At 53.9% G+C, this 21,560-nt stretch overlaps 2 protein-coding genes across 2 annotated transcripts; both read left to right on the top strand.

The window, feature by feature from the left end:
- Window positions 1-2,522: 2,522 nt before the first annotated feature.
- On the top strand, window positions 2,523-9,562 carry LOC117437499 (hydrocephalus-inducing protein homolog). The gene is made up of 6 exons (XM_034071873.1): window positions 2,523-2,729; window positions 4,391-4,510; window positions 5,120-5,254; window positions 5,804-6,003; window positions 7,755-7,879; window positions 9,351-9,562. Exons 1-6 carry the CDS (start codon window positions 2,523-2,525, stop codon window positions 9,560-9,562), a joined length of 999 nt encoding a protein of 332 aa, XP_033927764.1.
- Window positions 9,563-11,180: 1,618 nt separating this feature from the next.
- On the top strand, window positions 11,181-21,546 carry LOC117437498 (hydrocephalus-inducing protein-like). Its single transcript, XM_034071872.1, has 12 exons — window positions 11,181-11,219; window positions 14,215-14,314; window positions 15,396-15,469; window positions 15,881-16,033; window positions 16,907-16,959; window positions 16,996-17,044; window positions 17,867-18,044; window positions 18,516-18,646; window positions 19,156-19,253; window positions 20,297-20,433; window positions 21,282-21,409; window positions 21,502-21,546. The coding sequence occupies exons 1-12, from the start codon at window positions 11,181-11,183 to the stop codon at window positions 21,544-21,546; spliced, it is 1,185 nt and encodes a 394-aa protein (XP_033927763.1).
- Window positions 21,547-21,560: the final 14 nt, after the last annotated feature.

Here is a 21,560-nt window from a genome sequence, read left to right as displayed (position 1 = left end):
TGCTTTGTAGTCAGTGTGGAAGCTTTTTTCTTTACTCCTGCAGCAGGGAAATGATTGGCTCATGTGCAGTGTATAAACCAATTTATCTGCCGCTCACGGAGCGTGAACAACTGGTGCTGTAAGGTGCACTTTAATGGTGCTGCAGCCCTTCAGTGCGGGGCAGACATTGAAGGCGTAGGGGGGCTGCAGGGATCTGCAAGGCTGTAACTTTAGCAAGGCCCTGCAGTGGCCGTGGAAGCCAGCAGAGGAGAGACAAGGCGGCCGACAGTGATAGCGAGAGAGCTCAAGGCAGGAAGCAGCAGGGTCTCCACTCCAGCCTGGAGCTGGAGAAATCCCAGAGCCACAAGTGGTGGTGCCCTTGGTGTGGAAGTGGTGCGGGAGGGTGAGCACGTTCTTTCCGGGGCGTGTGGACCTCTCCTATTGTGACATAGAGGGAGCTGCTGCTGCTCAATGCACTGAGGCAGGAGCAGGCTTGAGCTACTGTCAGGCTCTGAGCTCTGCTTTGTGGAGGCGCTGGTGAAACCCTGCCCTAGCTGGCAAAGCCAGATCGTTGAGGAGAGGGGCTGGGCAGCCCAGGTGCCAGCCCTGTCCTTTGGTGCCCAGGTTCCCCTGGCTGTTGGCAGCCCAGCAGCAGTTCCCTGCTGTGCTGGTGGGCAGCATCCCCACCGAGGCGGCTCCTGTCCCTCCGGCTGCCCACAGGTGCCGAGCAGCGCGAGGGCATTGGGGAGCCAAGGCCCTGCGGGGAGGAATCCTCCAGGAGAAGCGTGAATCACCCGTGCTGAGGTAGCGTCTGGCCCTGGGCAGGGAGGAGGCAGCTCCGTTGGCAGCAGGGATGGGGCAGTTGTGTGATAGCCGCAGGATTTAAACACCCCTGGGCTAAGAGCAGGGCTGGGCAGGTAGAAGGGCTTGAAGGGGCTGTGGAACTGCCGTGCGGCTTGCAGCGATGGTAGAGACTTGGAGCTAGGCTGTAGGTCCTGCAGCAAAGGGAGCCTTGTGTGTGTGAGGTGGGGAGCAGGGAGCCCCGGGGTGGTGGGCTGGAGGGGTGCTGTGTCCTGGGTGCTGGTTTGTCCTGCCCCTGCAGGGAGATGTGCCCGATTGCTCCGTTGTGCTCCTTTCCTGCTGCTCTGGGAGGCTGGTACCTGCGGGCTCTGGGGCTGGGGAAGAGCCTTGCTCCAGGGCTCAGGGGAAGCTGCTGGGCTGGCCGGGCTGTGGAGGTTGGAAGCCCTCTGGAAATAAGCGTTGTGGGGGTGACGACAGGATTCGTTTCAAGTGAAGTGAAATCACAGTTTGGAGAATTGGGACGAATAAGGCAGTTAAGAGCCGGTAATAAACCCTGAAATCAGATGAATGTTGGATCATCCCCATGAGGTTTCTCCCCTGACAAGCAGTTCTTTCCAGCTTTAAAGGCCAGCTCTTGCTGCAGCAGGTCCTCCTGAGCAGAGGCAGTGCAGAGCTCTGGTGTTTGTTGCAAGAACAAAAGGAACCGGTAGCCTTGTTTCCTGAAGCTGCCAAGGGCCCAGCACCACAAACACCGTTTGTGCCGTGCTGTAGCTGTCTTGGGTGTAAAGGCATGAAGTGATTGCCTTGCGTGCAGGGTGTGGGGGAGAGTCGAGGGGCAGGGAATGGCCATCTTTGCCTAGATGCTGTCTTGCTGTGTAGAGCAAGTGCACACAACAGAGGTGCTGTGGAACACAGGGAAGCAGGAGGGAATATCCTCCTGGATTTTCCTTAGATCTGAGGTAATTGCTCCTGTGCCTTTGATGGTTTCCTGCTTCTTTCCTGCTGTGGCAGCCTGGAATGCCTGTAGGGAGCCTCGAGTTTGGGTGTTACCAAGTGAAAATGAGGGCATCCTTCTGCATGGAGAAGTGCTCTTGGGCAGTGGGGTGGTTTCCTGCCTGGAAGGAGCTGTTTTTGCCAGCTAATCTTTGTAACTTCAAGCAGGCAAAGTAGCCTTGAGAAACTCTGGTTCTTAACCAGAGTCTTGAGCTCTGTGCTGAGTTAGTTAGAAACATCAGCAGGCTCCTTGCAGAAAGGGTGAGAAGTGCCAGCAGCCCCTGGTGTGTCTCCGTGGCTGGTGGGACTGCACCCTGAGCAAAAGGCTGTTTTGGCTCAGGGGCTGTCTGTTGTGGGGTTTTACGTCTATGAATGGAGCCTAAATGTGGTCTAATGATGAGTGAGGGTGGGGAGGCCTTCCCTGCGTTCTGCACTTAGGAAGGATGCCAGAGGCTGGAGACACGGCTGTGTCTTTTGGGTGTGCCAGGAATGGCGAGGCCCTGGCACAGATTGCCCAGAGAAGCTGTGGCTGCCCCATCCCTGGCAGTGTTCAAGGCCAGGTCGGATGGGCCTTGGAGCAAGCTGCTCTAGTGGAAGGTGTCTGTGGCCGTGGCAGGGGGTTGGGAGTGGGTGAGTTTTAAGGGCCCTTCCCTAAGGTTGTGGGTTCCAGGCTTCCATGGGTGTGGGGTTTTAAGGTTCTGGGGTTGTGGATTGTCCAATTGTTGCTTCTTCCAGGTGAGCTCTGCGACATGGCCAGTGGCAAGACCCCCCGGCCCATGAGGTCCTCCAGAAGGGCGGATGGATTCCAGAGCAGAGTGGTAGCATCTCGTAATCCCAAGCTGGTCAGAGAGGCAGAAGAGTCTCTCAGCAGCAAGCAAAGGCTGGCGAGGCCTCGGGAGATGAGGCAGCCCCGGACTGCCCAGCTTCGGGACATGGGTGAAGTCTCCCATCAAAAGGTAGCGTTTCCCTGGCCTTTTCCTTGCTGTTTGATGTGCTATTTGAAGAGGGCACGTGCTTGTGGCTGACTTGCCTCCAGCTCACCCAAGCAGCTTGATGATTAGGTCCTGTTGTCATTTCCGACTGGTGGTGGTGGAGTTCTTTCTGCTGGGGGAAAGGCAAAACGTGTGTTTGCAGTGAGCCATTGAAGTCCTGATCTGCAGGAAGCCAATGGAACCTGTGCTGCAGTTGGTGGGTTTTGCTGGAGTTGAGCTACCGTCGCTAAAGCTACTGGGGGTAGGGCTGGGGCAGGACACAAGGGCAGGAGCTGCTATTTCTCATCCTGCTGTTCAAAGAGCCACCTCTGGCTTTGGTGTAGTCAACTGCCATATGCTTGGGGTCACAGGACTCCCTCAGTGGTGGCAGTAGTGGCCTTTGAAGGTTGAGGGCCTGTGGCAATTACTTAAGCTGTAAGAAACCCAATTGCGTCAATGCATGAATGGGTTGGAAGAAGGCGTGGGAGCCTTCCAGGGTGTTTGAGTTTTCAGGCTGCTGGATAGCTGGGGAATCGCCCTGGGCAGAGGAGAGTGGATGAGCTTTCCCTGGATCAGTGCTCTCTTAGATGGATGTTTAAAGCTGCTTTTCTTGCAGGACTGCTCAGTGTAACAGCCAGTCCATGTGGGTGGACGACTGAGGTAGGGCTGTTGAGCAGAAAGTTGCCAGCAAGTGAGCTGTAGCACATCAGTTCAGGGTTGCCCCAGACAGCACACGAGGTGGGAACACGTAAGACGGACGCCCAAATAACTGGCAGTGCTACAGCTTCTGGCCTCAGCCTGACCGTGGCTTTTGTGGGGCAGCAGGAGACCTGCCTGTGTGTCTCGAGTGGCAGCAGTGCAGCTGGGAGAGGGGAGACCAAGCAGGGAGGAATTATCTCCAAGTAATGCCTCTGCTGGGTCAGCATTTGTTCTTTGTGTGTACTTTTCAGAGCTGCTTCTGCAGTGCTGTTAAATAAACCAGCAGTGATAGAATACAGTGAAGCAGCAACTTAAAGCTCCTGGGGAGAGGGGATACGAATTGCAGCCTAGCTCAAGTTGCCCAGTAATGCTGGGGAAAGAGCTGAACTTCATCCCCATCCAGCATTCACCTCATTTATCTGTTTCCCAACTGCCCTGTTACTTTCTTGTTGGCCTTTCCTCCCTGGTACTGGTGTCTTCCGCCTGGTTTCTCGGCTCTCCATCAAAAAAAGATATGTGGGATGTGTGGGACTCAGTGTCGCTGTCCCAGAGGGAAGTTCACCTGCAACTTGTTTCCTGTGGAGGCTCATGGAAACTGCTGGGTTTTGCTTGCTCCCTGAGTGCTGGTGGCTGTTCCAGCAAGTGTCTGGAGTTGAGCGAGCAGCTTAGCAGAGGGCTCTGCTGGAGGTGAGCGCTGCTTTGCCTTTTGGAGAAGGCAACCTGCAGAAAGAGCCTCCAAAAGAGCTTCTTAGCTTGAGGCTGCTCACCATGGTCCAGAACCCTTTGCTGAGCTGAGAGCAGAGGTGGGTGAGCTGCCATCTCCTAGCGTGAGCTGGGCAGATGTAGTCACCAAGAGACTGTATTTACTGGAGATGAGTGTGGGATCTTCCTTCGTTAACCTTTCTCCCAGCAGCTGAAGCTCTCTCTGCTCTGTCTTGCATCTGCAGTTCTCAGCCGTTGAGCGGGACCAGAGGTCGTTCCAGCCTTTCCCATCCGAGGTGGTGTTTGAGAACTACATTCCCCACCAGTTCTACATAGCGTCGCTAGCTCTGAGGAACAAAGACAGGGTAAGTGCTGGGCTGTGGAGGTTGAGCACTGGGCTGGAAGAGGAGAGCAGTGGAATTCACATAGTGTGCAGCAGAGCAAGTTCCCTGCTGCAGTGCAGCGCATGCAGAATAAAATGTCTCACCAGCGTTATTCTGCAAGATGGGGGAAATGTTCCCATGCTGGGGATTCTGGTTTTGGCCGTGCACTGGTGGTATCTACCCAAAGGAGCTCTTTGAGCCAGCATGCTTCCCCTTGAAAGCCCTGGACTGATGGGATTGTCGAGGGCTGTGCAGTTCTTGCCTGCTGTCATGCTTTACCTCGAGTGTGCACCGTGTCCTGGTGGCTCTTTGGTCAGTCTTGGTTTCTGGCAGGCCATGTTTTCCTCTCTCAGCCTGTTCAGCCACCTGTGTGCAAGTGCCTGTCAAAGCACAGGGAAGAGCAGTGGAAAGAGGCTAGCTTAGCAGGAGCAGTTAAAGGGGATTCAAGTCCAGCCTTGTGTGTTCCGTGCGTGTACCTTCAGAGCTAAAAGTGTTTTGGGAAGGTTGTCAGGAGGCTGTCACGTGGCCTGTCCTGGTCCCTTCTCAAGTTTCCCCAAGTGACAAAATCATAGTTGTGTGTCTTTCGTGCAGGTTCCTCGTCTGCTGAACGTCATCCTGGGGAACTCTCCTTACTTTGAGTTGATCAGCCCGAGTGATGAGGACTATAAGGTAGCCCCGGGCACGTCTTCAACCTACCGCATCCTTTTCCGACCTGATGAGAACAAGGTGAGAGTGGAGGTCCTGAGAGATGATGCCTTGAGGGGAGGTGAACCTGCAGGGCTGGATTCCAAAGCAGGCATCTGGTGTGGGTTTTGAAGAAGTGTCCTGGGTTCAGTGGGGTTGCACTGGATCTAGACCTGGGGGAGACTCTTTGCTGGTGCTGAAGGTTGTGCTCCCATAGGCTGGAGGCTCTTGCCTCTTTCAGGCTCTTTTGTCCTTCAGTGGTGGAATATTTAATGGAATGTCTGTTGGCTTGAGGGCTGAGAGTCTGCTGCCTGTGCATGGCCTTTTACTCATCTTGTGTTTGCTGCTTAAATGTAGTTGAATAGTCTGTCCTATCCTCAAGCAGCATGCCTCTAGAAAACTACAGAGGATCTGCCCCATGGTCCCTGGCTGCCCCTGCTTGTGAAATAATCTGTAATGAAAGGCCATGAAGGTAAAAAGTGCGAGTACATTATCGAATGCTACTGTGAGAGTCACAGAAACCAGCAGCAGTTCTTCTGGCACGGGCATGGTGCTAAAGGCACTGTGCTGAGCTTGTTTCTTTCCCTGCAGGATTATTTTGAGGAGCTTATCATCATCACAGAGAGGGAGAAGTTCTTTGTGCCTATCCGAGCCATAGGTGCCCGAGCCAGCCTGGACTTCCCTGAGCAGCTGAACTTCTCCGAGTGTCCAGTCAGGTTCAGCACCCAGAAGACTCTGCTGGTGCGCAACGTGGGGAAGCGGGAGGCTTGCTACAGCATCACCACTCTGAGGTAAAGGAGCTCATCTCTTGTGCAAAACGCTGTTGTGTGCTCATGGAGTTGTAAACAGTGAGAAAAAGGAGGCAGAGCATCTGAGGTGCTGGACATGGGCAGGACACGTGGGGTTTGCCATTGCTTACGGTGTTTTGAGAAAGCTCTGCAAGCAAGTTTTACAGTGCAGTGATGTCTGCAAGGCAGCATCTTGCAGATCTGATGCTGTTGGATTGGAAGAGCCAAGGTAGGAAGGCAGCTGGAGTGCTGCAGAAGGTGCTGTGTGGCAGAGGACAGCTCGAGGGGCTCAGGTCACGGAGCCCAAAGGCAGCATCAAGAAATGGGCAAGCAATGAGCTGGTGAGAGGCACTGAAGAGTTGATCAGCAGCTGTGTCTATATTAGCAAGCAGAGATCATAGATGAAAGCAATTGCTCTGGAGGCCCTAGCAATAAGAGTGTGTGGTCCAGGGCCTTTGTTTTCCCGTGGGCTTGGTCTGGTGCCTGGGACCAAATATGCCTAAGCAGAATGAGCTCTGAAGTGGAGAGGAGCAGGTGGTGGCTTCAGAAGTGGACTACCAGAAAGCTAAGGAGGGAGCAGGTGAAAGATGCTCCAAGTGCCTGGTGCATTTGCAAAGGGCTGGGGGCCTTTTCTCCTGGAGTTGTCTCTCTCCCACATTTCCTGGAGAGGGCTCAAGTAGCTGAGTAGCTGGTTTGCACCCTTGTGGTCACAAATAACCTTCTTAAATGGTTCCATACCACTAGGAACCAAGTACACCCGGTCTCTGGAGGCCACAAGGTCACGGTAGTCTGGTGGTCCCGTCATCAAATGCCTGAGGTGAACTGTGTTGCAGACAGCCTGTCCTGTTCCTGTTGGTCTCAGAAGCCAGTCACTGGTTTTCCAGTTTGCTGCACTGGAGAGGGGAATGTGTTTGTGACACTGCATCCGCAAGGCAGGCAGTTCAGTTGGCTGGGAGTTGAGAGTTGCTTGGTCCCAGAGGTCTCAGCGCAGGAGCTGAGGTTAAGAACGCACCAAAGACCTGCTGCGTCTCAGTTGGTGCACCTGAGCTGCTTCAGTTTCTTCTCCAGGAAACGGGATTCAGAAGACTTTCAACTTGTCTCCTGTGAAACACGAGGGTCTGAGAGGAGCTTCTGCCAAAGGCTGGCAAGGCTGTTTAAGCAGGCTTCTAGGATGCTCTTTAAGCAGGCTGCTGCTTTTCCCTGTGGAGCTCCATGGGCAGGAACTTGTAAATCACTGTACAGTTTACTTCTGGGATTTCCAGGCCTAGTTGTCACCAGCACAATAAGTACCCAGTGAAGTCTAGCATCTATTTGCAATGCACTTGCCAACTACTCTACTGGGTGACAGAGCATGTGTTGAGAGCTCCTTGACAAGGGTTTTAAGAGTTCCCGAACTTCAGCAATGAACTATTTCAGTCCTGATTTGCAATAAAGAAATGGGAAGCATTACAAAAGTTTAAGTGAGCTACACAAAAACCGTAGAATTGTGAGTAACTGGATGGCAGAGGTGAAGAGCTGAGAACTGTGTGCAGAGGATGGGGGGCTGAGGTCATGTTATACCACGGGATCCTCTGCAGGGTTGTTCTGCATGGGATTCTTCAGCAGGGAGAGTCACCCGCTCTGTTTCTGATCCTGGATGCTCTGGTTTTCTTGTACCGCCTGTGGTTTGCTTGCTCCTTGCTTGCACAAGAGAGCTGAAGTGAACTAGACTGCAAAGTTAACGGAGGGCCCAGATCTCTCTCTTTGTGTTGCAGCCCTTTCTCTGTGGATCCCTCCATTGGGACTCTTGGCGTTGGAGAAGCGATGCAAGTCACGGTGGAATTTCACCCACCAAAGACCGGTGTTTATACAAGTCCCATGATTGTTCACTATGACACAGGTAAGTGCTTGGTGCACCCTCGGTGTGTCCTTCCAAAGAGAGCAGTGTCTGCCATCATTGTCTGATGGCTTCATTGTCCTGTTGAATCCCTTCTGCAAGACTCCTTCATGCTGGGTAGAGCAAAGCTTCCATGCTGGCTGCCAGATATTGCTGTGCTGGAATATTTCAGCCTGTAACAAGGCAGCAGATCTTCCTAAGCACAGTGCACAGGGGGCGATGGGGAATATTCTGGGTGCTCCATTGGGGAAGAAGGCGTAGCAAGGAGCCTGACTGAAAAGGAGATGGCTTTTAACATGTGAGAGAGCTGTCTGAAGAGCCTGCAACTTGTCCCATAGAGCTCTCCTGACTGGTCATTGCTTTTCATCCCGATGTGTTGTGTTACAGTTCCTGGCAAGGCCTTTGAGGTAGAGACCCTCTTCTTGTGATGTGATGCATGGGTACAGTGGGTGCTCTGCCGAGAGCTGGGCCATGCTGAGGTCTTGTGACTGTGAGGAGCAGTTAGTGTGGCAGCAGTAGCCATTAGGGTGCTCTGAGCTTTGCTGTAGCCTGGGAGTGATTCTGTTGAAACCCCCTTGTGAGCAGCAGTTATTTAATGGTGAGGTTTAGGAAGAAGCTGCTGCTAGGGCTGGAGTCAGTAATGTGAGGGTGTAATGATGTCTGAAGGTAGATGGTGAACAGCACCTTGGAGAAACCCTTGGGAATGGCTGTGCTGCTGTGCGTGTTGCTCTGATGCTGGAAGTCTCCAGCTTTCCAGCGGACACTTACCCTAGTGAAGGGACTCACTTCTCCAGTGGTGAAGTGGTAACAGCAGCATGTTTGACAAGGAAGAATGTTCTGGCAGTGGTGAGGCACTTGGGTGTGAGAGCAGCAGGAGCAAAAGAAGGAGTTGGCAGATGGATCCGAGGGCCCCATAGCACCCTGTTGAGTGCAGAGCTCAGCACAGAAGCTGCTCTGTACTTGCCATTGTTCTTTCTGCCCTTGTCCATTTCATTTCAAATGCTCCCGCTTGGTTTCTGAGATGAGAGCTATGGCCAATATTTGAGGAGCAGGAGATGAGGATGACACGAGAGTGGGGGCATCTCCTGCCTGCAGGAGAGCCTGGGCAAGCCATGACTGAGGTGAGGCTCCTCAGCGTCACTGAGTGACTTGGGTGTAGAATTCCCTATGACCTGAGTGGGATGGCAGCCCAAAGGGCACCCGGGCACATCTGCAAAGTCTCACTGTAAATGCTGTCACCTTGGGGATAAATCTCCACGAACACCCCCCAAAATAAGGTGCCTAAGGTGGTGCCAGGACATCCTCATGCCATCTCATGTGCAGCTGTCAGGATACGATAAATGTCCTGATGTGGGGAACTGCTGATGCAGCTCAGAACTGCAGCTCTTTCTCCTGTTGCCTGCAGATTGCCCTGTTCCTTGTACTTCCATCAGCAAGTGAGATGAGCCAAGACTTTGCCTTTGCTTTGTTCCAGGTGAAGATGTTCACAAAAGCCTCTGTGGAACAGCTGTAAATGCTGACATCAGGCTTGACAAGAGCTCCTTGACAGTTGAGAAGACTTCCCTCACGCTGTCAAAGCAAAGTTCCCTGGTCATCCACAACCAGAGTGGCATCACGGCCCACTTCCAGTGGAAGCGTTTTGTTGATGAGGAAGAGGAGGAGCGGCAGAAGCTGAGGTTTGTTTGAGAGATTCCTCCCAGCAAGATAGATGCCCCAGGGGAAAACTAACACACAGCCTCAGAGGGCTCTTGGGGCTTTTGAAGGGATTAGGGCAGACAGAGCCATGCACAGTGTGGAGCTTAACCCTTGCCATTCCAGTCCCACCCGTGCTACAGCTGAGGATGATGTTTTGGGGAGAGAAGGTTGATTGCAATCACTGGCTTGCCTCAGAGGGCAAATTCACGTTTGGGAGCCACAAACTATTGAGTTCAGAGCTGCGTGCACTGCGGAGGGTCCATGAGGCTGAGGCAGGTGTCAGCACTCGGTACCTGGGACTGCACTGAGCAGTAGCACTGAAGAGCTGCAGGTGGCACAACTCTTATGATACTCAAGCAGTTTCTTCTTTGCTAAGGTGTCAGGCTCCTTTTCCAGCCACACGCAGGATACAGTGCTCGGTTGGCCCAGAAGGTGGTGGCCGTCCTGCTGTAGGCTGGGGAATTGCCTTCCAGTGTCCTGGTTTCTGGCCCAAGGAGGTGTTTCTGGCCTTGCTCCTCAGCTGGGCAGATGTGGAGGGGGAGGGCTGTGCAGGGAAGGGAGGGCAGCCAGGACTTGGAAGTGCTTTTGGGCTTCAGCAACCTGTGTCATCCTGGTGGTGAGAGATGGGACAGGTTCTTCCAAGGGTGCCTCTGGTGAAGCTTTGAAATTGCCATTTCAGGCAGCAGAGAAACACTGACAGCCTGGGGGGATGAACTGGAAATGAGACTTAAAAGCTTCTGTGACTTGGGGAATCCTTGTGCAACTTTTCAGGCTCCCAGTAAGGAGCAGCCACTGTGCAGCACTGCTCCCCTCTCATCTCCTGCTTGTGATCTCTAATCACTAGAATGATTTCTGCTGCAACCAGCAATAAAGGCAGAGGTTAACTGCATTGCATCTCTGCAGAGGAGGCCAAAATGAGGGAAAAGATGAGGTGGTTCGAGTCTCAGCGTAGGGTTTGCATTCAGAGATGCTGACTTCTTTCCTGGGTGATGCTGGGCAAAGTCCCTTCCTCTCTTGGCACCTCTGTTTTCATGCACAGAAACCCATTTGTGTCACTGAAGTGGTGGGATGCCAAACCCATTGGTTTGCTTTGGAAGTGCACCGGGATCCTCTGGCGCAAGGCAGTGCAGATACTGTCTCCTCATCCTTGTGGGTGCAAAAGGGAAGGGGAAAAGTGTGCTGCTGGTAACATGCAGCTGAAACCTGGTTGCTTCTCCCCTCCCAGTGCAGGAGGCTTTTTCTTGAGGGCTGCCAGCTTTAAGAAACCTCTGATGAGCTTGTCAGTGAGGCAGTAAAACTGGCTGCTGTGCTGGAAATAATGGGATCCGTGGGGGAGCCTGTGTCTCAGGGTCAGCCCCGTGCTGAGCTGCTGCTCTTCCTCACCAAGTGCTTTGCTGGTCGTGCACGGACACGACAGGCTCTGCAAATCTGCTGCTTCTTCAATGATCTCCTTGGTTCGTCTTTCCCATGGCACAGGCTGCAGAGACAGGAAGAGGACAAGCTGGTTGATGTTCCTAAGGAGCATGGGGTGGTCCCCCCTCTCAGAGAACACCCTTCCCTTCCCATCTGCACCTCCCAGAGCCAGGGGACAGATGTGCAGGGAGACTCCATGCCTTTCTGCAGTGATATTTTCACCATTGTGCCCATGGTAAGTGATGGCTGAGAACCTCCCTTCCTGCTCCTCGTCCTTCTCCTCTCTGAATGAGGTCCCTTGGCAGATCCCACGTCAGCTGCTCCATGTGCCAAGAGAGGAGACATCAGGTTTCTGGTGAGGCTGGTGGCGCTTGTTGCAGAAAGCATTTCTGAGCAGCAGCAAGAGCCGACCCCAGGCTGGGCTCTGCTGCAAGGGCTGTGACTCAAGGGCACTTCATGAGTGTCCTCACAGTGTTCAGAGGTATCAGTTACTTCTCTGTAAGGACACATTTCCATGTAGCGCATGGGGGTGAAGAAAGGCCACTGGTGCACTGTTAGTTCACATCCTGACCTGCAGAATGAAATGATCTCCTGTGGAAAGGAGTCCAAATTGAGCCCAAGTTTAATCGGGGGGACAGCAATCCATTCCTAAGACCTGGATGTATACCACATCTGAGTGTCCCTTCCAGTGCCGTCTGTGAGCCTGGACACGAGGCTGGCAGGTTTAAACAAGCTTTTTGAGTTCTACTGCAGATAGGTAGAGAAAACTGCTCACTTTCCTGGTGATGCAAGCAAAACCCCCATGTCCTTCAATCAGCCAGAGCCGTTGCTGTAGGGTATTCACATGGTCTGAGCTGAAGAATGGCTGCTAGTCTGAGCAGTGCAACATCCCTTCTCATCTTGGAGTGAAGCCTGGAATAATCCCAACCTCTTCTTTCTTTTCCAGTGGGTGAAACTAGTTTATGTTTTGATTTTGTTTTTGAGGAAGGGGCTGCTGTTCTCTTCTTGCTTGCTCCTGCAGCGCATGTAAGGCTGAGAGCCACCAGTGCCAGCACAAGTGCGGTCTCACAGCACTGTAGCTGGCAGCAGCACGATGTGAGCAAGAGACTGTGTCAGAGCAGCAGGGATATTGGGGAGAGTGGGAGCTGCTGAGCTGAGCCTTCAGAGCATCCTGTGGTGTGTGAGCTGGTTCTGGAGTGTGCCCCAGGGCTCCTGCTTCATTCCAGTTGCTGTGTCTCCACAATGAGCTTAAGCTGCTCTTGAGCTCCTGAGGTGCATTAAGGGGAGGTCTGGAATTGTGGCTGAGTCCTGTCCACATCAAGATGTGATGATGCAGAGACGTGAAGTGTAGCTTGGCCCCAAGCTGTGAGTGGAAACCTTTCCTAAATGGCCGTGTTCCTGTTACATGGTTTGCTCTAGGGCTGAATCAAAGCAGGCTCCTACAGGAGTCTCTCCCCTGCTGTCTTGTGCAGTGTTATCAGTCTCTTGATTTCCATGAATTCCATTCTTTATGGAACAATCCTTTTCCCATGGAGAGTCTTGCTCTTGAGCCTGTTAAGTGTTGGGTCAGTTCTCTTGGGATGGAGGCTATGAATGCAAGGCTCCAGTGTGGGTGCTGTATCAGGATTGTTCCTGAGAGCTGTGCTGATCCCTAGAAAAGGAGAGGCTTTAGTGCTAGCCCATAAGCTTTTTCCTCAGGTGCCTTAGAGAAGTGTAATCTGGCTGTGCCTTGGGACCCAGCAGCACCTTGGATGTATGGAGATGTGTCCCTTGTGATGATCGTGGTGCCTCACTGGATGGCTTTGTGGTGCTTGGTGGCCAGCAAGGCATCATCCCTGGCAAGAGGGTGTGTGCTGCACCCTCCTCTGATTAGCTTGTAATGGAAGCAATGGCACGTGCCCAAAGCTCTAAGCTCCCTCCTGCACTAGTTAAAGAGTGTGTACAGAATGATGCCAGCAGTCAGTGTGGTCTCGGTATGGAGCAAATCATGCCCCCAGGGCCTTGGGCACTCGCAGTAACCCTGCCGGGCTCTCCTTTGCACTCCTCAGTGTTTGAGATGCACCTTTGCAGTGTTCTCCAGGTTCTTGCTGAAGCTGTACTTTTTGGTGCAGTGGCAGCTCAGCGTTGTGATGTTGAGTTTGGGTTATCTGGGGCCGGGATCAACTGCAGAGTCAGACAGATGCCTTGAGGCCCTGAGCCAGCTCCAGCTGCCCTGGCTAGAGGAATGGGGATGCAGGAATGGGAGGAGGCCGGGGCAGCAAGGGCTTTGTGTCATGGGCAGTGTCTCCTGTCCCACATGGGGACTTTGTGCAGGTTTTGAGAAGAATCCAAGTGACTTTACTCTTTCAGACTTTGCAGTTACTGGCGGTTGGTGTTTGAAAGGGTTCTTCTCTGCCTGTCCTTGCCCGTGTTCTCCTGACTCAGAGCAGGTTGTGCATCAGGGAACTACTTGCAGCTGCAGGCCAATAACTTCCCATGTTGTAGCTCTTTAATTTTTGTGGGGCTGTCCTCTAAGCTGTCAGTGCTGTGTCAGTGGCAGAACCGTAGCTAGTAAATATTGATGCTGCAGGAGTGCTGGAAGCTCCAGTCAGTTCAAGGCTCTTCTGGACAAATTCCTGAGAATAGCCAAGAGCAGAGTGGAATCAGAGCCTGGCTGTGCTGATAGAAAAATGACTCTGTTCTTTTTATCTGCTTCTGTCAACTCAATATTGAATTCCTGTAGAGCGTTATTACGGTTGCCAGAGGTGTAGCTACTTACGTCAAGTGTATTTGTAATGCTGGGGCTGAAGGGCTGTACGAGGTGCCTTTGCTTAAAGCAGTTGGAGGAAGTGAGAGCCTATAGAAACCAGGGGTGCCTGCTGAAATGTGTGACAAGGCTTCCTGGGACTGAGCACCTAGTGCCAGGATCCTGTGGGAGAGCAGCAGAGAGAGAAGACCCTGAGGAAGCAGCAGACAGTTGCAGAAACTGGTAGCGTGGCCCAGACTTAAATCCCTGAGCCAGAGCTCAGTCTCTTCTGAGGGTAACAAAAGCCCCTTCCGGGTGCCAGTAAAGGCGAGGGACTTTGGAAGGTGTTTCTGCAGCTGCTTCCAAGCTCTCCTCTAAATTCTGTTGACAAGTGTTGCTTGCTCCTTGCTCTTTGCTGATGCTCTAAATAAAGGCTTACAGGGCTGTAGTGGCAACAAGAATGTGCTGTTTGAAGATAAATGCTTTGCTGTCACTTCTGTTTCAGGAGGGAGATATCTTGCCAAATTCTTCACTTGAAATCAATGTGATCTTTAAGCCCAAAGAAGCCAGAGTCTACCAAGAGGCAGCCTACTGTGACATCTCAGGTACAGCTCCTTCCTCCTGCTCCTGTTCCCACAGAGGAGGTACAAACACTCTTCCAGCCCACTGGGATCTCGTGTAGCTCTGGAGGGCTCAAGAGGACAGTGCTGGCACATGCTGCTGTCCCTGCGGTTCCTGGTGGTCTCCTGTCTGAGGCCAGGGCTCAGGGTGCCTGGCTCTGGCTTCCTGACCCCAGAAGAGACAAAGCAGTGAAGGAATAAGCTTTCCTGGCACAGGTTTGCCAGCATTTGCAACACACACAGCTTTAATGAAGGAGCACCAGGAGCCTGTAGACCATTTACCTCCAAGATGAGTCTTGGTTGTGTGGCTCTCTCCTCCTCCTGGTGCTGCTCGCCTTGTGTGCAGAGTAGAATGGGATGGCAGTGAGATCTCGTCCATAATTTGAGCCAGGATTCAGGCTTCAGTGGCTGAGAGCAGCTTTCAGACTGAAGATCTTGTGCTCTGTCATCTCTAGCAAATCTGAGGGAAAGAAGCCACCCTGGAGTTTGGCTGTAAGCCTTGAGGTCTCGGTTGCCTTTGCACCAAGGGATGTGCATGTTAGCAGTACATGTCTGGCTTATGTGATCTGCCCAGTGAGAGGGCTGGTTTTCCAGGGCTGGAGGGATGAGACAAGGGGTGATGGGTTTGAGCTTAAACAGGGGAGATTTAGTTTAGATATCCAGAAGGAATTGTTTGCTGTGAGAGTGGTGAGGCACTGGAACAGGCTGCCCAAGGAAGTTGCTCCATCCCTGGCAATGTTCAAGTTCAGGCTGGATGGGACTTGGAGCAGCCTGGTCTAGTGGAAGGTGTCCCTGTCCATGGCAAGGGGCTGGAAGTGGATGATCTTGAGGTCCTTTCCAACGCAAACCATTCTGTGGTTCTCTGAGACACCATCCCAGGGGGTTGGTTAGAAATGAGAAACCAGCCCCAAGGCTGATCTCCTGAGGGACGAGATGGGTCCCGTATCTTCTCCTGGAGCATCTGGAGGTGGTTCCATGCAGGCCAGGGACCGGCAGCAGCACTGAGACAACCTGGAAAGTGCCGGGTAGCAGAAGGAATTGCGCTCACAGAGATTTCCCTCCACAGGCTGTGAGACCAGGCTGCCCCTGTGCATCAGCGGGGAAGGCGTCGGGCCCCAGGTGGAACTCAGCTGCGACCAGGTGAGCGTCGGGAAGGTGTTTGTTGGCTCAAGCCACAGCTACGGGGTGAGCAGGACGGGTGGCAGGGCATGGGGTGGATCCGGATGGCTCGTGGGCAGCAGTGAGCCTGGTGGAGGTGTGGGATGGGTCTGAATCAAGTTGGTGGTGCTGAGCAGGTCCTTGCCACTGCAGGTCAAGTGGAGTGCTCTGTGTCAGGGGAATAAGGCCAGAGTGGCTCTGTTTGTGTGAAGTTATCCCTGCTTTGCATGAAAAAGCCCTGCGGCAGAACTTGTCCTGTTGTATTTGGCAGCAGCGCTCAGCATCTTCTGCCTTTTACAGATGTTAATTGCTAAAGTAGAAAAGAAGTGAGCCTTCAGTAAGTAAAGAGGATTCTTCATGTATTTCCATGTTGCTTTCTTGCTGCTGCTGCAGGTGCTCCTGCTCAACAGAGGAGTTCCTGAGGCTCCCTTCAGCGTGGTGTATCCGGAGAGAGCTCTGGACTCCTGCTACGAGGTGGCTCTGCGTGGGGAGGCCTCAGGCATCAGCTACCTCCTGGACACCACCGAGATCGACTGCGGGCTGCAGGTACCGCACGCTGCTCTTGTCAGAGCTCCTTGTCTCCAGCCATGACCGGTGGGCTCCTGCCCCCCCGGCTCGAGGGCTCTCCCCCCTTCCCAGCTGCTCTGCTGGCTCTGTGGCTCGGAAGTCCAGCGTTTGGGTGATAGCTCCAAGCTGGTGTTTAATGGCCATCTCCAGCCCAGCCCAAAGCTGGGAATCCCTCCTCTTGGAGGGAACTAACGCTGCCTCCTGGGGCAGGCAGGATCCCAGTGGTGATCTCCAGAGGGATGTGTCCCTCAGATGTCCATCCGCTGATGGGCTCCTAAAGCCAGAGGTGCAAGGAGGTGCTCTCTTTTAATGCTCCTGATTCATCGGCCAAGGAGGCAGCTGACTTGGGCTTGCAGTCACTGTAGCTGGATAGAGTGTCCCAGAATAACCCTCACTGTACTTCTTTCCAGTTACAACCCCACAGCTGTTTCCAGCTGTTGGCCGTGTGTGCGTTGCCCTGTTTGTCTCCCTTTTGGCTTGTATTTTGCCCACAAATACTAGTGTGCAGGTGCCTTTTCTCCTGAAATGCCTCAGTGCCTCCTCCTGTGTTTCAGCTTGCTGTTGGGTGACACCTTCAAGTGCAGAGGGCTTGTGTCCCCTACTTGGTTTCTTACTGATGTTTCCATGGTTGTAATTGCACCTCTGCCACAAATACCTGTTGCTGTGTAGGGCTCACAGGTACCCTGCAGTCACGGGTTGCCCAGGTTAACCCATAGAGCCCAGTGCCCATCTCTCCTGTGCGCTCCCTGCTTCTGGGCTGTGTTCCTTTGCTTTCGACCCAATGGAAGAGGAATGAAACTGTGAGCAGCAGATGTGTGCCTGTAACTTCCTGCTCTTCTGTCCTCTCCTCAGGTGTTTAACAAAGTCTCGGAAGCAGCAGTGACCCTGCAGAACAGTGGGAAGCTGGGATTTGCCTTTGTGGTGCTGAGCCCCGGCACAGGCACTGCAGCCAGCCCTCTGCCTGGCGTGCCCCTGGTCGTGCCCAGCATGGTGAGTAGCACAAGGGCTTCACCCAGCCTGTGTCAGGCTGCCCAGGAGAGAGTTTTGGGGGAAAATAGGGGGAATGAGCACACAACCCCCGTCCAAAACCAGGCAGGAGAGACGGGGCTGTGAGCGATTGCTGCAGAGGCAGAGGAGGTGCATCGAGCACAATCCTAATGGAGCCCCTGACTGGCCTTGGCCGCCACTGGCTCTGCTGTCCTACAGCAACCAGCAGTGGGAGGCACGATGGTTGCGGGAGCTCTTTGGAGCTGAGTGCTGAGCTCTCTGGTTGTGCCATCACTGGAGCATCACTCCATCCCAGTTGTCATCCTGCCTGGGTGTCTTAGAGCTGGAGCAGTGTTCCTGCCTTGGTGCCCTTTTGCAATGGGAAGAGGAAGCAAAGGGCCGAGTGGCTTCTACCTTCCTCAGTGCTTGTCCGCCTGAGGGATGACACGCTGATGTCCTCTCCTGCAAGCTGCTGCCAGGAGCTGCTGGCCCTGCTGGAAGCGCAGGCCCTTCGGTGCTCTTCCAGAGCAGCTGGTGAAAGAGCTTGTTGTGCCTGGCTCTGGCTAGCAGAGGGTAAACCCTGTCAGCAGAAGAGCTGTGCTCATGCTGAGCAGAGGGCAGCCTTGCGAGGCCTCTGAAGGACATACTGCATCTTGGTGTAGGAGACTCGGGCGTTTGGGTACAAGAAAGCTGGAGGTGGTGATGTCTGATGTTTCCTTATGTATGAGAAGCTGTCTTGTGTCCTCAGCGTGTCTGTTGTGTGAGCCATCCCTCCACTGAGTCCTCTTTGGTACACTACCTCCCTCCCTCTTCTGTGCCCCGCAGGGTTACGTTGAACCTGGCAAGCAGCAAGTGCTGAAAGTCTATTACCTGCCAGGAGTGCCTGGAGTCTTCTGCAGGGCTTTCCAGATCCAAGTGGGTCACCTGGAGCCAGCAAAAATCTGCCTGAAAGGAGAAGGGACCTTTCCCAGGATCCACTTGGACCTGCCCAGGAACATCAAAGGTGAGCACTGCCTGTCTGCTCGCCAGGAAGGCTTTCCCCCATGCCATATGCCCATAGGGCAGCTCACGGGCACCTGTGCCAGGCCTGGAGGTTTCAGGGCTGTCAGGCAAACTCAGCCCTCTGGTTGCTTCCTTGGTCTCTGGCAGACGAGCCCGTGTGGCTTTGCTGCAGGAACCATCCTGCACAGCTTGCCAGCGTATGCCAGAGGTCTGGGAAGACGAGGGCTGGGCAGAAAAGCACAGGGAAAGCTGCAAGAGAGGCTGGCAGGGATTTTGACAGGGTTGGGTTTGCATCACGTTGTGGGGCTGAGATGCTCCTGTGTGGTGAGAAAGACGGCTGGGGGTGAGAAGCAGCAGGATCGCCTTTCCATTGCTGGAGCAGTTTGTGTCTGCGTGTTGGGGGAATGGGGCTTCCCGTCTTCCATGGGATTTGTGCTGCCCCACTGCTATTGGTGGTGTTCTGTGCTTTCAGGCAACGCCAAATATGAGAAGATCCTCCAAAAGGCCCAAGAAAAGCTGGACAAAGGCAGCCAGAGAGACGAGGCCATTGCTCTGGGGGAGGCTGTGGCAGCCGAGCCCTGCATGGACGACTCAGGCACCATGGTGAGTAGAGCTGCTGCCCTGTCCCACACGTGCCACCCTCCTGCGTGTCACTGGAGCCCCTGCACCCCACGGCCCTGTGCCCAGGGCTCTGCTGGCACTGGGTGCCTCCCTGCACAGCCCTGGCCACGGACTGTGTCAGCTCAGCGTGCCCCATGGGCTGCCCACCTCTGGGAGTTGTCCCTCCTGGAGATGCACCAGCTCCTGACTACCCCAGGGAGATGCTAAGGGCTGTGCTCAAGCAGTTGGGTTTATGGTGCTCTGAAGGACATTCAGGTCGGTGCTGGGGGCTTTGTTGCTCACTGGCCAAGTCCTGCCAGCTTTACAGCGTGTAAAGCAGCAGCCTGAATGCTCCCTGAGGCTGTGCTGTGTTCTGGATCTCCGAGAGGCTCCAGCTCTCTCATGGTTCCCTTTCCAGGAGAGCTTTTGTCCAAGCTGCTTTGGCACTAACTGGGGGCAGGGACATACTTGGAGCTTTGGAAGGTTTCTGGCTTGTCTATCCATGTGTCCAGATCAGCTTTGATAACTGGGCAGGGAGAGACACTGGTGTTCATTTCTTTGGAGCTATGATCCTGCCTGAGAGAGCAGGAAGTGTCCCAGACACTGAGCAGTGAGACAGAATGACTCCATTGCCTCTCTCAACAAGAGGAGGGTGGGATCCTCCACCTGAGACAAGCTTGTGCCTTGGGAAGGACCTTTGCTAAGCAGCCCCTGTCTTTACTTTCCTCAGTGGGATGCTCAGCTGCAGATGCAGATGGAGGAGATGCTGATGGAGGAACATGCCGTGGAGCAGCAGAAAGCTCTCAGCTCCCGTCCCCCGGAGGACACTGCCTTTCACCAGCGTGTCCATCGGAGGCTTCTCAAGTTAGTAGGGAGTCCTGTAGCCTGTGTGCAGGGGCCCCGAGGGTAACAGCCAGCAGTGCAGGCCTGCTCCTGAGAGCTCCTTGTGTCTCAGAGCTGGGAACAGCTGCGGACTTCAGAAGGGGCCTGATGCTGAGAGCTATGATGTGCTCCCTGTGGGCAGCTCGGTGTCCTCGCTTGCACAGTGCTCCCCTGAGCTCTGGAGGTGCTCCCCTCCCCACAGTTGCTGGGTTCTGTTCTCAGAGCTGAGGGGTGCAGACGAACAAGCCCTTGCAGACAGCACAGGCACCACCCCTGCTGACCAGCTCTGAAAGGGGCATCTCAAAGCTGGCATCTTTGTGCCAAGAAACAGACCCCACTATGCAGGAAGAGCAGGGAATGGTCCAGATCCCTTATGCACTTTTCCAAGTGGGATTGCCTGCCAAAGGCCTCTGCAAGGAAATGCTATGACAAGGTCCTGAAGCAGTTTCAGGCTTGGGCTGGACACCAGTTTAGCAGTTTGATTGAGACCAGTGGAGATGCAGTGGACTTCTCTGCAATGGCTTTTTGCAGCATAGGAACTGTGTCCAGTACCCGCTTTAAAGTCACTCGAAGATCCCATTGGTGGCTGATAAATCCTAGGCCCTGCACTCCCCATGACTTAGCCAAGTGTTATTACTGGGTGCTCAGGCCTTGGGTTTCCTGGGCTTGGCTTGAGCTTTCAGAGCAGTGAATACAGAATTATCCACTCAGTTTGCTTCTCCAGCCCACACCATGCTGGGGTTTACAGAGTGTCCTTACTCCTCCTTTCAGAGCTGAGCTGCCCGAATACATCCTGGACCTTGGCTATGTCGTTCCCGGTGACATCCACACACACATGGTGAAGATCACCAACACTGGGCACTTCCCTGCATCTTTCCGTGTCGATGGATATGTCCTGTATAACACAGGTAACCCATGGTGGAGAGGCTTCACAGGGGCTTGAAGGAGCTATCTCTGACACATCAGCTGAAGCCATTGGTCACGGGGAGATTTGAGTACTTCCTTGGACAGCTTTTTCCTCCTTAGTACCCCCATGCTGGGTGCCCTGTTCAAGAGCCTGACTTCTGGTGAGCAGTGCCCAGAGACCTGCTCTGCCTGTGGCTGCCCTAAAATCTGATTGCAGGGGCCAGAAGGGCTGATCACCTTGATCGCCTCTCAGCATCTTCTGCTCTTGGCTCCCGTGAGCATCATCCCAGTTTCTTTGTGCACTCTGAGGGTTTATGTTGCAAACAGATGGACCCTCTGTGGTTCAGAAGTGCTTTGTTTAGAGTTCATAGTGCCAGAGCACTTCTGCTCAGCCTTTATTGACCGGCCTGTGGGATCCTCTGCTCTATGGAAACAGGCTTCCCAAAGAGGCCTTGAGGTAAGGCTGCAGCTCCAGCACATGGTGACTGCTGTCTCTGCGGGGTGGCCAGTCGTCTCTTCTAAGCCGCTGTCAGGGAACACCCCAGCATTTGGTATCTTAGGTGGCAATTCTCCTTTGGAGAGGTCTATGCATCCTTCCCTGAGACGCCTGATGAAGGAATTGCTGGAGTTCCTCAAGCAATGTGATTTCCTTTTACTATGTAACCCCTGGATTCTGGCTGTGAAAGTCCTTTTGCTTTGGGCAGTGCCAGAGGGAGAAGAGCAGCTTCTCTGGAGATGCAAAGGGGTCTTTCAGAGAGCTGCCAGCCAGGACACCCCTGTGGCCTTACCGTGCTTCTGAGCCATTTCCTGTTGCTTGCGTATCTCAGCTGCTTTATTTTGCTGTGTTCAGGCTTCAGCGTGTGCCTGGAGCGTGTGAAGCGCCTGCCCTCCTGTGAGAGCAAGACATTTGAAGTGTGCTTCGACCCACAAAGTGCCAACGTGCCCCTGGGAAAAGTGGATGTGCTCCTGCCCATCAAGGTACTCCAGCTTCTGGGGCAGGCAGCAGGTTGGGCACAGCAGCGAGTATCAGGTGGGCTCTCAACTGGATGCTCTGTCCTTCTCTAGGTCAGAGGAGGCCCCACATTCCAGGTCCGCCTCCGTGCCATGGTGGCTGAGCCGTCCCTCTGCC

The sequence above is a fragment of the Melopsittacus undulatus genome, chromosome 22 (genome assembly GCF_012275295.1).
Source record: "Melopsittacus undulatus isolate bMelUnd1 chromosome 22, bMelUnd1.mat.Z, whole genome shotgun sequence".
NCBI classification, from domain to species: Eukaryota; Metazoa; Chordata; class Aves; order Psittaciformes; family Psittaculidae; genus Melopsittacus; species Melopsittacus undulatus.
This window is presented reverse-complemented; position numbering and strand designations above follow the sequence as displayed.

Coding starts and splice junctions, on each gene's coding strand:
- LOC117437499 (XM_034071873.1), top strand. CDS start 2,523: ATGGCCAGTGGCAAGACCCCCCGGCCCATGAGGTCCTCCAGAAGGGCG. Junction 2,730..4,390: donor GTGAAGTCTCCCATCAAAAG/GTAGCGTTTCCC, acceptor TTGCATCTGCAG/TTCTCAGCCGTTGAGCGGGA. Junction 4,511..5,119: donor CTCTGAGGAACAAAGACAGG/GTAAGTGCTGGG, acceptor TCTTTCGTGCAG/GTTCCTCGTCTGCTGAACGT.
- LOC117437498 (XM_034071872.1), top strand. CDS start 11,181: ATGCCTTTCTGCAGTGATATTTTCACCATTGTGCCCATG. Junction 19,254..20,296: donor AGTGTCCCAGACACTGAGCA/GTGAGACAGAAT, acceptor TCCTCCTTTCAG/AGCTGAGCTGCCCGAATACA. Junction 21,410..21,501: donor ATGTGCTCCTGCCCATCAAG/GTACTCCAGCTT, acceptor TCTCTAGGTCAG/AGGAGGCCCCACATTCCAGG.